Source organism: Chenopodium album, chromosome 22 (assembly GCF_948465745.1).
Source record: "Chenopodium album chromosome 22, dcCheAlbu1.1, whole genome shotgun sequence".
In the NCBI taxonomy this organism is placed as follows: domain Eukaryota; kingdom Viridiplantae; phylum Streptophyta; class Magnoliopsida; order Caryophyllales; family Amaranthaceae; genus Chenopodium; species Chenopodium album.
Window position 1 is genome coordinate 37,356,428 of NC_137855.1, and position 17,589 is coordinate 37,374,016.

General features: G+C 34.9%; 1 protein-coding gene and 1 long non-coding RNA gene across 2 annotated transcripts; both read right to left on the reverse strand.

Moving 5' to 3' along the window:
* Positions 1-1,427: 1,427 nt before the first annotated feature.
* On the reverse strand, positions 1,428-4,216 carry LOC145606235 (uncharacterized). The gene is made up of 3 exons (XR_014105228.1): positions 3,981-4,216; positions 2,595-2,733; positions 1,428-2,180 (listed from the first exon to the last, which is right to left on the reverse strand). It is a non-coding gene; the product is annotated as an uncharacterized LOC145606235 (long non-coding RNA).
* A 1,707-nt stretch (positions 4,217-5,923) lies between these two features.
* LOC145604339 (B3 domain-containing protein At5g18000-like) lies at positions 5,924-17,455 on the reverse strand. Its single transcript, XM_081660257.1, has 4 exons — positions 17,345-17,455; positions 16,818-17,191; positions 6,359-6,473; positions 5,924-6,259 (listed from the first exon to the last, which is right to left on the reverse strand). The coding sequence occupies exons 1-4, from the start codon at positions 17,453-17,455 to the stop codon at positions 5,924-5,926; spliced, it is 936 nt and encodes a 311-aa protein (XP_081516383.1).
* Between the last annotated feature and the right edge of the window lie 134 nt (positions 17,456-17,589).

Sequence of the window (17,589 nt, forward strand, 5' to 3'; positions counted from 1 at the left end):
TAAGTTGTGGTTTTAGATCTAAATTAGTAGTGGTCGGGTTGGTTGGTTTGGTGGGTTCATTGGCTGGTTGGGTTGGTTGGGTGGGTTTGTTGGGTTGTGGTGCGAGTTGATTGGTGGTTCGTCAGGTTGGTTGGGTGGTTTTGTTGGGTTGTGGTGCGACCGTGCGAGTTGATTGGTGGCTGGTTGGGTTGGTTGGGTGGATTTTGGGTGGTGGTGCGAGTTGATAGGTGGTGGTGCGATTGGTTGGGTGGGTTTTGGGTGGTGGTGTGAGCTAATTGGTGGTGGTGCGATTTGGTCAGGTGGGTTTTGGGTGGTGGTGTGGTGGGGTTTCAGATCTTAGTGGTGGTGAGAGGGTGGGTGCTGGTGGTGTTTACTTTCTCTCTCATCCAATTAATCACATGTTTTTATTTTACTAATCTTTGCTTAAGAAATTTTGTCTTGGGGAATGTGAAAGGGAGTTTGTTGCAGATTATGTGAAACGGAGGTAGTATTAATGGTTGTTTGAAAAGCAAATGGGGTGAACATTTTGGGACTAAAATTTGCCCATAAAGGACTATCAAAAGGGGACGGAGGTAGTATTAAATATGCAAATCGAGAAAATTCTTAGTACGCAAAAAGAGGCATTTACGTGTTTTTCCAAAATAGCCCCAAAATCTTTAATGGGACAATTTTTAACACGTAAATTGTTAAAAAAAAAAATTATTAAGTGGAGAGTAGAGAATGGGCCCCACAAACGAAATTTGTTAATAGCGGGATAACTGCAATGTTACCGCATAGAAACTAAATGTACTTTGGGGTTATAGTGTGGATTCTCAAAAAGGGGCACATCGTAGAAGACAGAAAGTTGGAGGGTTACAATATAGAAAAGCCCTTAAATCTTTACATAGTTTATTATACAGTTTAATTTATATTTCCTTTTTCTCTTTTAAATGCAACAATTTGACTATTATATACTCTGACTAGCTTTGTTGATTTATGATTAAGAAAAAATAATCATGTGTAACTTTTTTTTTTTTTTTTTTTTTTTTGAAAACATCATGTGCAACCTTGTTAAATCCACCTTACTTTATAGTTTATTAATTTCAAAATTTAAACTTTTTTTCATATTAGTAATAGAAGATACTCCGTACTATATTTATTATTGAAATAATAAACTAGTAAGCGTGAAATGAGAAATGTTTTATTTAAAAGATATCAAAAGATACTTTTGAATATTGCTTTGTTTAAACTTGTTTTAACCGATGACAAATTGATAAGAATGACCATTCTTAGCTTGTCTACTTAGCTATGAAAATTTGTACATAACTTATCTTATTTTATACTTCAACTGAAATGACTCATACATATACTACGTATATAATTAGCCTATGAGGGTTAATTGGTCAAATTGCTAAATATACAATAAAATATTTATCAGCAAATTACCTTGAGTAGTGCCCATTGCCACTAATTTGTTCAACACTTACCTAGAGAGCAGCTAACATCACTAGTATGCTTAAGTATATTTTACAACAGATACGGAGTAAAACAATGAGCTCCAAGCCTCCAACACAATAATCAACTAATTTTAATAATAACACTGCCTTGATTTGAAAAACCATAATCTCTACATAATCAAATATACATAACAGTACACCAACTCCATATTACAAATTTGCAATACTACACTACTACTATGTCACTTCGTGCCAAGCTAAGGTCATTGACTCGTAGCAAGCTCTATGTTACAGACCGGTGGTGCCAACGTGCTTTACCTCAATGAATTGGATGTTCCAATTCAGCCTATAATACAGTACATGAATACTTTCTTAAACAAAAGCCAAATCTTTCTAAGCTAAGAAATTTAAGACCCTAAAGAAGCTTGATCATAATCTTCACTCAACAACTATGGGGTTATCACTTGTACCGTCATTTTCTAGTAAAATAGAAGGAAAGTCACCTCGAAGAACTTGAACCTTGAGCTTCAAAGTCTCATCACTACATCTCATGAGTTCAAAAATACAAACATCCCCAATCTTGAGCTTGTTGTCAACAACAAATTCTTTCCACGAGTTTAAATCAAATCTTTTATGGGTTGGATGTCTGCCGTCATAAATTGTTTCCCAACTCTTTTTGCCACGAGTGAGGGTAACTCGGACTTTTTTATGGGGCAATATATGAGCACTTTCTGCAGGAATTGTCTGAAGTCATCAATCAATCAGAAATTATAGTCAGTGTGTCAACCTGGTAAGGCTTGCACACAATGTATGCAAGCTAACTTTGCCTACGTTGTTTAACAACAAGAGATTTCATTTGGACTCGAGAGAAAAAGCCCGCAAAGAAGAACTAATGAAGTAATTATAAGAGCTTTAACAATGTAAGTGTGACAAAAAGTGAGAGGTCAATAAGCATGTGTTGTAGCTACCTCACAAAGCCACAATGATAACAAAAAACATAAAAAGTTGATTTATGCACCAAATTTCTATGAGCAATCTGGTGGATGAATAAAACCACCATCATGAAGATAAGAATGAAACTATAAATCGCTATATTGTTCTTTAGAACCACAATTCCATACATTAATGAAACATAAGAGAGTAAGAAGAAAATCCTACCAATTGATATGGACTACTGACGTGTGATTTGTAAAGAGTTATATGAAACATGGAACCGCCCGAAAGTGGCTCAATTTCTTCATCCTCGTCGGTATCTATAGATACAGGATCAAGCTGCAGCTCCTCCTCGCTCATATTTCTTCATAATACAAAAATTTACATACATATCAAAAATCAAAACATTCAAATAAGAGATACCTACTACTCGTATATCAGAGCAATACTAAACATTAGCAGAGTAGCTGCTGGAATACTGAAGTAATAGGGATCAATTCTTACTCAAGGAAAGATTAACATAATAACATGAGTAAAGTTGCTTAAAGTCACTAGTTTGCACTTTGAACGAAGTATTGAAATTAAGCAAACTAATCACAAACCCCTCTTTCTTCCTACATGAAGTTTAAGACGCTCTAAAATCTAGACCTCTCTAGAGTCACGCTCCCTGTAATAAACAATCAATTGACCCATTCTGACAATCACAAATTAAATTGGGAAAATGATCATCAATTTAGTCAATTTGAGGTAATAGATTAACTAGAATAGAAATCAAGCAATCCTCCAAGGCTGGTTGTGACCAATTCAAGATTTAGAGCAAAGGGGTGCAAATAAGATAAAACGCGTACTCAAATCAGCAATTCAAACTACAACCCATTCTAGGGGGGCAGATTACTAATAATCTAGTATTCGTATAAGATTAAAACTATGCTTAACGTGAGTCCATAATTTAAAAGCATTTTAAATCATTATCATAACTAACTTGCAAGAAAAGATCATTCTCAAATCTCAATTGGAGCAACCAATTTATCATCCAATCGAGCATACTATATTACAACTTGCTCTTCACATAAACCATCACAAAATATGTCATTAACTTGCAAGAAAAGATCATTTTCAATTGGAGTAACCAGTTTATCATTCAATATTATTTGATTGCCCACTACTATTGCAACTTGTTCTTTCCACACTTGTAATAGCCAAAGAGAGGATCAAAGATCAATACTTAGTCTTTGAAATATTAATTTATCACAATTAGCAAAACCAAATTACGAATTACAACAAATTGATCTAACATCACTTTCAAAAAGGGAAATATTCTACATTATTAGTTTATTACCACTCTCAAACCCCTTTGAAGATTTCTTAAAAAAAAAAAAAAAAAAACCCTTTTAAGAATGATGGTTTTTTACTAGTGGTATAAAGAATTCTCATTTGTTTGTGCAATCAATCAAAAATCTCTTAAATTGAATTTTAAACAACAAGATTAATTAAAGAAGGTTGTACTTGTTAAAATCAAATTAAACAAAAACTGCATAAATGTAACAAAGATACAATTCAAATTTGATTGAGAATAAATTAATTAAAAAAGTAAAAGAAAATTGAACTAACCCTTGAAAAGGAGGAAGAAGAATCAAGTAGTGGGGTTGTATGCTAACGCCGACGGAAGACGGCCGGCGGTCGGAGGTTCAGTGGTTGAGTCCGGTGAGAAGAAGGGAGTGTTTTGAACTCCGTATGTGCTGAATTTTTTCGTGTCTAATAATGTGATATTATTGACGTCTAACGTTCGCACTACAGGTCTGCAACAAGTCAACAATTCAATGACTTTTATGTATTGTCAATTTTACTTCGTAATCCGCATTTTCTCCATTTTCTACGTGAATAACATTTCTCCCTTTAAAATCTCTCGCATTTGATAAGGTTTTTCCACACCTACACTTACGAAGAGAGAGGGACTTCAAAGTTAGGATCGAGATCCTACCTTAGATCGATGAGGGGGTGAGATCAAATTGATAGAATCCGATCTTAACGAATAACATTATATTATGGTATAAATTGACTTAAAAACATTTCTTCTAAGGGGTTTTAATGCTTAAAGAGATTGATTTGCTAATGAAGAAAGATCAATCTTCATATAGCTTTGGGCCTGTTCACATTTGCTGAACTGAACTGAACTGATTGGAGCTGAATTGAACTGATTGAGCTTAACTGAACTGAATTGAAATGAATATTTTATGAATGAGGGAAATTAAGTGCTGAATTAAACTGAACTGATTGGAGCTGAACTGAACTGAATTGAACTGAAATTAAGTAAATGTAAACATGCCCTTTGTCTGTATGATAGTTAGAAGATTAATAACACAAGTTTAAATTGATAAATTATGTGCAAATTTAATTTGTCAAGAATGAGACCTTAACTATTGACAATTGCAAGTTGTCAATTGATAAAATCATATTAATGTCTCGGATTCGCTAATTTATTAGCGATAATTATTGAATACATTAACTTTAGGTATATATTACCTAATGAGTAATAAAAAAAATGTCTAAATAAATTGAAGTCTCATACTATAGTGAAATGTTAGATCAGATTGTAGAATCGTAATAAAATCGTAGGATTATGTTAAGATCCTACCACTCATAATTAATATCGGAGGATCGTCTGAGATCCTACCACTCATGACCTTTGACCTCTCACGTTTTGTCAAACTTACATTGTTAGCATATATAAAGTACAGTATGAGCATGGGCAGACCATAGATATGAATCACATGATACAATCATACAACACATTACTTCGTGAGTTGGGACGTTAGCCACAATTTTTTTCAAAAAAAACACGAGAAGGCACAACATAACACTATCTAACGCCATAACGTGACTGAACAAGGTAAAAAGTAAATGAAGTTTGACTTAGCATACAAGTTGTAAACTTAGGATGTGTGCATGGGCTGCCCTTTTAGGGCCTGTTCACATTTACTTAATTTCAGTTCAGTTCAGCTCCAATCAGTTCAGTTCAGTTCAGCTTAGCTCTTAATTTCCCTCTCTCATAAAATATTCATTTCAGCTCAATTCAGTTCAGTTCAGTTCAGTTCTCAGCTCCAATTAGTTCAATTCAGTTCAGTACATGTGAACAGGGCCTTAGTCTTTTACATAACAACTTATTGAGCCTAGTTAGACACAACGGCCCAAGGCACATCCATATCAAACCCAAGTTCATCATTTATGCAGAAAAACAAAATACAGAAAAATAGACACGTGGCATATCAATAGAGATCTAATTGCTAATGCTTCCTGATATTAATATCAGCACATAGCTAATATAATTACTTAAGCTAATAATAATGTTACTACTATTAGTAATAATCAACTAGCTCTAATAAGAACATTGCCTTGTTTTCAAATTCAATAATCTCATCTTAAATAGAAATAAATACTTCAGTGGTTCCTAAAAACATCAAATCATTCTACAAACTTAATCTAAAACTAAACCTTATATTATAAATTAAGAAATAAACAAGGTTGAACCTATAATAATAGTTATCTTTCATTTCTTACTCAACAACTATAGGGTCACAGCTTGTACCTTCTTCTTCTTCTTCTTCTTCTTCTTCTTCTTCTTCTTCGCCGCTTTTGAGTAGAGCATCCGGAAAGTCACCTCGAAGAACTTGAACCTTTAACCTCATAGGATCTTTCGAAATGAGCTCGAAAGTACAAACATCTCCTACCTTAAGTTTGTTGTCAACAGCAAATTGTTTCCATCTACCATCCAACCTTTTATGTACTGTATTATTACCGATGTAGTTCATCTCCCAACTCTCAGTGCCACGAGTGAGGGTCACTGGGACTTCGATGTTAGGAAGGATTCGAGCACCTTCAGCCGGTATTGTCTAGTATAGATGTAATCAAAGAAACATATCAATGACATAATAAAATGTATCATTTTTTTTATCTACCTATATTCTTGTAAAATGAATGAAAAAACATACCAATTGATAGCGAGGAGAAATATGCGTCTTAGTAAGCTTGACATGGAAGAATGGTGCTCCTGTCTTCGGTTCAATTTCAATATCCTCACATGTATTCGCTCTTGATTTCATTTCTCTAAAACACAATAACAATCCATACAATATTATGATAAACATAAACTATAAGACTAATAAGTTAATTTAAAACTCCGTATTTAAATTATATATGGTGTAAATTAAAGTTGTAAACTTAAGACATATAGATAGATGGAAATATACGACATAGCTAGGTTCTCCAAGATCAAGGTGGAATTAGTCACGTCTCAAAAATGTGCTGCCTTGGCCGCCTTAGATACCTCACTTGGCCGAGGACCCAATCTCTGGAACCCGGCCCCTAATATGCCTCGCCGCTCAAGACAGCCTATATGTTTGAGATAAAATGCACTAATTTTATGTACTCGTATTTTTTTTGCCTACTAGTAACCTCTTTTATAGAGGAGAGTGAGAGAGATTGCAAGTTGCAACCCCAAGTGCAAGCTAATTAAGCTTCTAGTAGAGCTACAAAGTACTTTTTTGCATAGGTTTCGAGTTATGATTGGTCGCACTGAGGAGTGTACAAGATGCATCAAGTAAGGAATGGAGTATTTATTATCATGTAACGTAAGAGCTGAGATGGATTGATGCAATTCACAATAATGAATTTGGGTACAGCCTGTAATGATATCTAGAATTGGAAAATTTTCAGGTCAATCTCTTGATTTGCAGAAATATGGTTATATGGATTGATGAAATTGACAATAATGAATTTGAGGAATTGAAAGATATAAGAAGGGTTTGATGTATACAAGTATACAACTGCACTGATGTAAGTCCAATGCAACTTTCAGTTACATTTCACAGTAGGTTGATTCTGACGATAAATACTCGCTACTCCATTTTATTGATGTGATTAAATTTATTATTTTATTCGTTGTACATGGTAATATCATTAAAAAAATTATTTTAAAATAAATTGTGAATTTCCTCTCATTTGTTATATATTAGATAATTTAATCTCAAAAGATAAATGCATAATAAGATTACTAACAAGGAATAAACCAGGATATAGAAATAAGACTTATTACTGTGCCTTGATATTAATATCAGCAATAATTCAGCATAATATAATTTCTTTAGCTAATAATTATGTGTAGACACCAAATTGTGTCTCCCCAAAACCAAACCCAGTGATGAATACCTTTCGCGTCGAACCATAATCGAATAAGGTGAAAGTGTGAAAAGTCAAGTGATGCGGTTAGTTTTTATTAAAATCCTTCTTTCTGTTTTCGAAAACCAATTCTATTTTATAAAAACGTCCATTTCAGTTTATTTTGGTCCATGATAAGGGTCCAATAATGGTGTAGTTGGATGGGGCTTGAAAAGATCTTTCCAACGATATATTATAAGCCCAATTCCGATGAATAATGAGGAAGTTATGGCCAAAATACTAAACTGGGCCCAAACCGGATTTTACCTACGACCCGATGATCATGTGGAGGGTCCAAAGGTTTAATCCTATTTCTAAACTAATTAGGATTGATTAGAATCTTCTATAAGTTTCTAAAATATCTTAATTATCCTTTTTTGAAAAGATAAGATCATGAAATTTGATTTGAATATAAACTTTCCTTCTTTAAAACTTTCCTAACTCTATTCGGATTTAAACATGTTCAAAGATAGTCATATATTATTTTCGTGCCTCATATTTTTTATCCAAATTTTATATGTTTGGATAGATCTTGAAATTATCTTTCCAATGATATATTATAATATTAATTCCGAGCTATAACGAAAAAGATATTAAAGATATACGAAACTCTATCCAAAACTGACACCGTCCTACTATTTCGGCCATATCTTTTTATCTAAAAAATATTTTAATCTGATTCTAATTGCATTGAAAAGTAGACTTCAAGAGCTTTCCAACGACATATTATATGACTTATTTGGACTTCTAGATCAAAAGATATGATAAAAACAAAATCCGCAAAAACTGTCTCTGCCGCCAAACGACAGGCTTGTCGCCTCGCGACAGACTCTGTCGCCTGGCGACAAGATAAATCTTTGGAGACAAGGTCGGTTTGATTAGCGACAGAGTGGAGTTTTATTCCTTATCAAATTCTATGATTTTACGGACTGTTTTCTTATAAATAGGGTCCGAACCTCTGTTTTTATTCGTCAATCAACAATCAACTTCCAGGATCTCTCATCATCTCTCATCCTCAATTCTCTCTATTCTCCCTTTAAGCAATATAGCTTATTCTTTCTCTCTTTCTAAACTACCTTTTTTCAAAATACACAATTCCGCATTCACAAGACTTAGAGTCTCTTAGCCAAGTTCGAAGTTGCCTTCGCCCTAGACGTGCAAGGTTGATAATTTCTGAGGGTTTGGTCCAAATCTAGTCTAAACTTTATTTAACTTGATTTCAATTTAATTCTTTGATTCTTTAATTTTTCCTTATTTATTTTCATTGAAGTTTACTAACTTGTGTATTTTGTTATTAGAAAGAGGTACGAGGCTTCAAAGTAAGTAGATTAGCTTACTTCCTATTTCTTTCACAATGTAGATTGCATGCTTATTATTGTTTATGATTCCTAGTATCATGTTAGGATGCTTTTAATGCTTTCTAATATCATGTTAGTACCATGTTAGGTTTAAAGCTTTGATCTTTATTGTTTAGTGACATGCTAGGATTTGTTATTAATCTTGTTAGTATCATGCCTAGGATCTTGCTATCATTGAGCTTTATTATGCCTTATCATGCTATTATCGTTGTTATTATTATTGCTTTATTTATTATGTTGCTTGATATGATTTATGATTTATTGTTATTGTTTGATCACACCTTTTATGATTGTTAAAGGGAATTTGTACTTGAAATCACGCTTAATAAGATAATTATTAATTTGGTTTAGGCTAATGTGATTTTAATTCAAGTGATCGCCAATAATAGTTTTATTTGTGCATTAATATTCAACCAACATAGATAAACAGGGTAGGTTTAATATAATGTTTGTATGTTATTCGAAAAGCGCGCATGAATACGAGCAGAACAAAGTAGAGGCCTATTTTATAGGGCGGGTCCTTTCTTTTGTAGATTGGATTCGTACCCTCATCCCCGGACCCTGTTTGGTTCAAGACCTTATGGAGTAGTTGATGGTCCTTTTGGATTGTCTTTTGGGTTTACAAGTTCCTAAAACTTGTTGGCGACTCTTTTTGCTCTTTGTCTTTCCCTTTGGAACGCCACCGTACTTTAGTGTATGATCACAGTGGGGTTCAAGTTTGGGGTTATCATAATGCTTGAAATATTCCCTACAGTTTTTGGCGACTCCACTGGGGAGGATTTCTATTTATATTCCTGAAATTTATTATTAATTTTGGCAATTATTTAGAATGAGCGGATGAGACTCGAAAAATTCTAAGTATTTCATGTGCGTGATTTGATTAACATTATTGTCATATGCATTAAAAGGTCCTCATGGGAGCACCCCATGAGTCAATCCATAGGAATTTTACATGTAGGAAATTTGAGAAATATCTTTCATGACTAGAATCGAAAAGATGATGCGAAATCTGGAAAATTCGTAGAACACAGAAACTTGCCAAGGCATGTAGGAACTAGCGTCTAGAAAACAGGGCTTGTTGCCCGTAAAAAGTTTCTGTCGCCTGGCGACAGGAGCTTTTTTGCGGCGACAGTCCCTGTAGTCTGGCGCCAAGTTCTTCCAATACCGAGCCAGGGGTTTGTCTTCTTGCTTTGACCATTTCTAGTGTTGTTGGCTTGATTTTGCTTATTGATTGAGTCATTTTCTCACTTTTCTAAACTCATATGTGTTCTACATATGGATATAACCCTCTGGGGGTTCCTGCTTCACCTGCCCAATGGAATATTCCACTATCATGTGCAAAGTTTAGATTTGGGTACGTGTAATGTTTGTGAATCCACCAAACCGTGGCGTCGAGTTCGATTTCATCACGAACTCGCGGAATCCTGTCCATTCGCTCCAACCCTCCCGGTAGGCTTGTGTGCAATGCATATGGATTCATAACCATGGACCTTTTTGACTTAACCCATATCCTTGAACTTTAGAGAACTAGAGCCATGGTTAGGTTGCAAAATCATCATATTGTGACTATGTGAACTACTTGTGTATCCTTGTTTGTGCATAGCTTATATGTGACTAAACTAACCGTTTGGTTTGACTTGTGTTTGTAAATAAGACTAAATAAACTAACCAATGACTAAAGGACTTTGTTTAATTAATTAATTAATTAATTTGAACTAATAAACAAGCCTAAAATCGAGTCATAGTTCCTTTTAGTCAACCCGGATTTTTATTCCCGTATACTGCATGCGTCAACTTGTTTTGGTCATAGCCGGAGTTCTAGGAAGAACCACGAGTCGTATAACCTATGGATCTGTAGCCCCGAGTTTTATCTTTAATTTGGCGTTGGTTTCGTCCCAATCAGAATCACAGATTAAAAGTTATGACTAAAATACCACAGCCTGTCCAGTTTAATGCACATACGTGAAGTCTTAACTTAGTCTTTACTTGAGTCTAATCACATAGTCTAGCCACATGGTCATGAAACAAGTCTTAACATGTCACCTACAATCATTAGTCTTAGCACACACATAACATGTTTTTCACACCATGACCATGTCTTAGGTTCATGCATGAGTCGTTTTTCCGTCATTTGAGTTGGGGGTCCATCCTATTCCTAATTCTTCCATATTTCTCCATCTACATCATCTTCCCACTCTCTACATACTTTCTCCATACATATCATTCCCTTCATTCTTTCATGATCTCTTCCCATCTATGCATGTTGAATCGAGTTTGAGTCATGTGATGGACAATAATAATAATAAAAAAAAAGGAGTAATGATGAGACAAAATACAAGGCAAGATTCTCACTAAGATTTCATGCTTTCTTCTTCTTTTTTCAAACCTTTCCCCAATAAGTCTAGCATAGGCACCCTTTGTCTACCTTAGATTTATTACATAGGTTTTTTTTTTTATTTTGTTCCCCTTTAATAAAATGAACGTTTCTTCCCTCACATATGATCATTGCATTGCATTGCAACAAAAAAAAAAAAAAATCGCCGAATTAAGCACAAGGTATACCAATGATTTGAGGCACCCTTGTAGTCATATCATATCTTCACCCTTTAAATATATAATCCTTTTTTTGATAAACCACTTTGAGCCTCGTCTAACGATAGACCTTTCATTTTTTCAACCCACATCTACTAACCTTGGGATGGGATGGTGTGTAACTTATGCAAGTTCCAAATATGAAAGCTTGAGTGATCTCAAAAAAATAAAATAAAAATAAGCAAAAATGAATAAAAGTGTACAAAAGGGCAAGTGTTCCAATGTCTTGGATATAAAAATATCTTTGATAAGAACATGTCTCAGATTGCGTTTCTTATCGAGTGCTCGGTACCGTGCCTGAGAAACATGAATGCCAAGTGAGTGATAGACCGCATGATCGAGATTGCCCACACTTATAAAAAAAAATGCGAACATAAAAAAATGCAAAAGCAAAATAAAAAGAAGAGCAAACAAAAAAAAGAAAGAAAGCTCAAAAATGAGAAAACTCAAGCATAAAAAATACAAAGATTCAAAAGCAAGGTTTCACACCTTGGGGGCTTATCTAGGGTCTTGAGCCTTTATCCCCTTCTTCTCTAACCTTTAGCCTAACCACGTTACAACCCTTAAAAAGACCTTTTTGAGGTATACATACACTTGTGCGAGGTTCGGCTAGAGCTACGTTTGGCCTGATTCCTAACGGATACGTAGGCAACCTCATATTGAGGTGCGGCCATAATAAAAATGCATTCATTTTCACATTCACACACTTACACCATGATCATATCAAGGGATCTTCGATGCTCATCCCTATTTACTTAGAGCTAGACTTGGGGGCTTGATCCTTACATCATTAGCCTACCTAGCCTAAGAGTCATCATTATTTGACTCCTATCAAATAATACTTTTCCATACACTTAGCCTTTGCAGCCTAACCTTAGTGTCACTTTCACACACTGCACGGATACATGACCAAATAGACTTCCAATTAGGAACCCTTTGTCATGAATTCTTAACATAACGTTGAAGCATGCTTTGTCATATCACACATCACTTATAATCATCATTGTATCAAAGTATGAAGTACTTAGCCTCCGTGCCTAAGTTACCTAAATACTTTCATAATCAAGTCAACTAAGATAGTTTAGGAGGAATTAATCCTTGCACCTTGAGGGATAGTATCAAATGCATATACTTGATTAAGCTCATTCAACATGCACCATCAAATACTTCGATTCTTTTTCACTTATTTCTTTTTCGGGAAAGTCGATACCCTCCACAAAAATGACGGAAAATTTTTGTTTTTGAGTCATGTACACATCGAGTGGAGCGCACACACGAGTCACACGCAGTTGAGTCATCATTAAGTCAAATTTCACACCTTGAGTCATGCCAAGCCACATGTGTCAAACGCTTTGAGTTAAGTCATGTCAAATCAATGAGTCAAGCAACACTAAGCCTTAGGTCAACCCTAAGATAATAAAAGATGAGCAAAGTCCTATAGTCTAAAATATAGATACAGGTACATTCCGGCGAGCAAGAATATTTCCGGATTTTTTCGAAAAACCGCGAATATAGATGTATGAAACTTTTCCAAGATGAGAGAAGTTTGAGCAAAATTATATGGATCAGTAAATCATAGGTGAAGAGCCTTAATTTGCAAAAGATTTGAGCAGATTTGATTGTAAGGAAACAACCAAATTGAAAGTTCAGAGTGATATCGCAGCGACAAGAGTTTCTGGCATGAGCCAGTGCAGCGACAGAATGTGTGGCCCCATATTGGATTATGCGGACCTTTTACAGAAATTTCGGGTTCCTTGGTACGCCAGTTAGCCCCTCTAAGCAATTTGACATGATTTAATCAACTCGATTACAATCACAATAAGTGATCGACCTGACAAAAGATCGTCTCACTTAGCTTAAAGCGCCTAAGTATTGGCTCATCGCAAGCACCAAAGTAACGGTTCACAATGATTTCCTAGGATGGAAGAAGATTTGAAGATTCGAGATGACGAAGCCTTCAACAGGGGGCTTTAAGATTAAAAAGAGTCTATTGCTTGGATTTGAGAAGGGCGGTTTGAGATGAAGCGACCTTCAATAGCTTTCACTATGATTGGGGAGGTTATTATTAGATTTGAGAAGAACGATTCAAGATGAAGCGGTCTTTGATAGCTTTCGCTAAGATTGTGAAGGTTATCACTTGATTTGAGAAGATAGCACGAGATGAGCAATCTTCGACAATGTCCGCTAAGATTGTGGAAGTTGTCACTTATATTTGAGAAGAGCGGTTCGTGATGAGGCGGTCTTCGACAACATTCGCTAAGATTGTGGAGGTTGTCACCTAGATTTGAGAAGAGCGGTTCGTGATGAGGCGGTCTTCGACAATGCCCGCTAAGATTGTGGAAGTTGTCACCTATATTTGAGAAGAGCGGTTCGTGATGAGGCGGTCTTCGACGACATTCGCTATGATTGTGAAGGTTGTCACCATGATTCAAGGAAAAGCTCGAGATGTAGCAGCAATGATAGACAGCGTTCCGTAGGATGTGGAGAGTTGTCACAAAATTTGAAGATGGCGAAGCAAGGTCACCTTCGACGGTCCCTCAAGGTAAAGAAGAGATTGTCTATAGCGGCGATACACTGCCGTGGCGACGTACGGCCACAACCTGGAAGATGACGACATACAGTTATTTTCGACGATATTCCCGAAATACTGTGGAGGATTGTCACCAAGAATATTGAAGGCGACGACATACGGTTATCTTCAATGATGGCGTTCACGAGGCACTATGGAGGTTGTCACAAACAACAAAAGCAACAAAGATGGTTACCTCCAGAGACGTGTGCTCGACGGTGCAAGATACGCGTTTCTTAACTCTTTTATCTGTTTAACTAATGATTGTTTTACAGGTATCGGCGTTATAAGAATGATTTGGAATCGCAGAACGTTTTGAATCATTCTCCGTCCCTATCGATACTTTGACTTTCGTTTTCGAAACTTAAGTTTCTCCAAACTCAGTCAAAGTGGGGGCTTCTGTAGACACCAAATTGTGTCTCCCCAAAACCAAACCCAGTGATGAATACCTTTCGCGTCGAACCATAATCGAATAAGGTGAAAGTGTGAAAAGTCAAGTGATGCGGTTAGTTTTTATTAAAATCCTTCTTTCTGTTTTCGAAAACCAATTCTATTTTATAAAAACGTCCATTTCAGTTTATTTTGGTCCATGATAAGGGTCCAATAATGGTGTAGTTGGATGGGGCTTGAAAAGATCTTTCCAACGATATATTATAAGCCCAATTCCGATGAATAATGAGGAAGTTATGGCCAAAATACTAAACTGGGCCCAAACCGGATTTTACCTACGACCCGATGATCATGTGGAGGGTCCAAAGGTTTAATCCTATTTCTAAACTAATTAGGATTGATTAGAATCTTCTATAAGTTTCTAAAATATCTTAATTATCCTTTTTTGAAAAGATAAGATCATGAAATTTGATTTGAATATAAACTTTCCTTCTTTAAAACTTTCCTAACTCTATTCGGATTTAAACATGTTCAAAGATAGTCATATATTATTTTCGTGCCTCATATTTTTTATCCAAATTTTATATGTTTGGATAGATCTTGAAATTATCTTTCCAATGATATATTATAATATTAATTCCGAGCTATAACGAAAAAGATATTAAAGATATACGAAACTCTATCCAAAACTGACACCGTCCTACTATTTCGGCCATATCTTTTTATCTAAAAAATATTTTAATCTGATTCTAATTGCATTGAAAAGTAGACTTCAAGAGCTTTCCAACGACATATTATATGACTTATTTGGACTTCTAGATCAAAAGATATGATAAAAACAAAATCCGCAAAAACTGTCTCTGCCGCCAAACGACAGGCTTGTCGCCTCGCGACAGACTCTGTCGCCTGGCGACAAGATAAATCTTTGGAGACAAGGTCGGTTTGATTAGCGACAGAGTGGAGTTTTATTCCTTATCAAATTCTATGATTTTACGGACTGTTTTCTTATAAATAGGGTCCGAACCTCTGTTTTTATTCGTCAATCAACAATCAACTTCCAGGATCTCTCATCATCTCTCATCCTCAATTCTCTCTATTCTCCCTTTAAGCAATATAGCTTATTCTTTCTCTCTTTCTAAACTACCTTTTTTCAAAATACACAATTCCGCATTCACAAGACTTAGAGTCTCTTAGCCAAGTTCGAAGTTGCCTTCGCCCTAGACGTGCAAGGTTGATAATTTCTGAGGGTTTGGTCCAAATCTAGTCTAAACTTTATTTAACTTGATTTCAATTTAATTCTTTGATTCTTTAATTTTTCCTTATTTATTTTCATTGAAGTTTACTAACTTGTGTATTTTGTTATTAGAAAGAGGTACGAGGCTTCAAAGTAAGTAGATTAGCTTACTTCCTATTTCTTTCACAATGTAGATTGCATGCTTATTATTGTTTATGATTCCTAGTATCATGTTAGGATGCTTTTAATGCTTTCTAATATCATGTTAGTACCATGTTAGGTTTAAAGCTTTGATCTTTATTGTTTAGTGACATGCTAGGATTTGTTATTAATCTTGTTAGTATCATGCCTAGGATCTTGCTATCATTGAGCTTTATTATGCCTTATCATGCTATTATCGTTGTTATTATTATTGCTTTATTTATTATGTTGCTTGATATGATTTATGATTTATTGTTATTGTTTGATCACACCTTTTATGATTGTTAAAGGGAATTTGTACTTGAAATCACGCTTAATAAGATAATTATTAATTTGGTTTAGGCTAATGTGATTTTAATTCAAGTGATCGTCAATAATAGTTTTATTTGTGCATTAATATTCAACCAACATAGATAAACAGGGTAGGTTTAATATAATGTTTGTATGTTATTCGAAAAGCGCGCATGAATACGAGCAGAACAAAGTAGAGGCCTATTTTATAGGGCGGGTCCTTTCTTTTGTAGATTGGATTCGTACCCTCATCCCCGGACCCTGTTTGGTTCAAGACCTTATGGAGTAGTTGATAGTCCTTTTGGATTGTCTTTTGGGTTTACAAGTTCCTAAAACTTGTTGGTGACTCTTTTTGCTCTTTGTCTTTCCCTTTGGAACGCCACCGTACTTTAGTGTATGATCACAGTGGGGTTCAAGTTTGGGGTTATCATAATGCTTGAAATATTCCCTACATTATGTTACTACTAATAATAATCAACTAGATTAATAAGAACATTGCCTTACTTTCAAGTACATAAAAACATCGAAATCAATCTACTAACTAAATCTAATAATAACCTAAGAAATTAACCAGATTGAACGTGTAATAGTTTTTTTACTCAACAACAATAGGATTATAGCTTGTATCTCCTTCTTCTTCTTCTACTACTACTTCTACTTCGACTTCTTTTTCTTTGACTTCTTTTACTTCTTTCTCTTCTTCTTCTTCATCGCTATTGAGTAAAGCAGCTGGAAAGTCACCTCGAAGGACTTGAACCTTCAACCTCATAGGATCTTTCGACATGAGCTCGAAAGTACAAACATCTCCTACCTTAAGTTTGTTATCAATAACAAACTCTTTCCATTTCTTATCCAACCTTTTATGTACTACATTGTTACCAATGTAATTCATCGTCCAACTCTTAGTGCCACGAGTGAGGATCACCGGGGATTCGATGTTAGGAAGGATTCGAGCACCTTCAGCCGGTATTGTCTAAAATAAATGTAATCAAAAGAAACTTTGAAATCACATAATAAAATGCATCATTTTAATTTTTATCTACCTATATTCTTATAAATTGAAAGAGATGAAATTAAAAAAAAAAAAAAAAAAAAAAAAAAAAAAAAAAAAAAAAAAAAAACATACCAATTGATAGAGAGGAGAAACATGCGTCTTAGTAAGATTGACATGGAAGAATGGTGCTCCTGTCTTCGGTTCGATTTCAATATCCTCACAAGTATCCACTCTACCTTTCATTTCTCTAAAACACAACAAACCATATAATATTATAAATATCATCATTATATTTTATATCATTCACATAAACCAGAGTACTAATTACTTAAATGAAGTATTTAATTAAGCACTCCCTATTAAAAAAAATACATATT

Coding starts and splice junctions, on each gene's coding strand:
- LOC145604339 (XM_081660257.1), bottom strand. CDS start 17,455: ATGAAAGGTAGAGTGGATACTTGTGAGGATATTGAAATCGAACCGAAG. Junction 17,192..17,344: donor TTTCTCCTCTCTATCAATTG/GTATGTTTTTTT, acceptor CATTTATTTTAG/ACAATACCGGCTGAAGGTGC. Junction 6,260..6,358: donor TTTCTCCTCGCTATCAATTG/GTATGTTTTTTC, acceptor CATCTATACTAG/ACAATACCGGCTGAAGGTGC.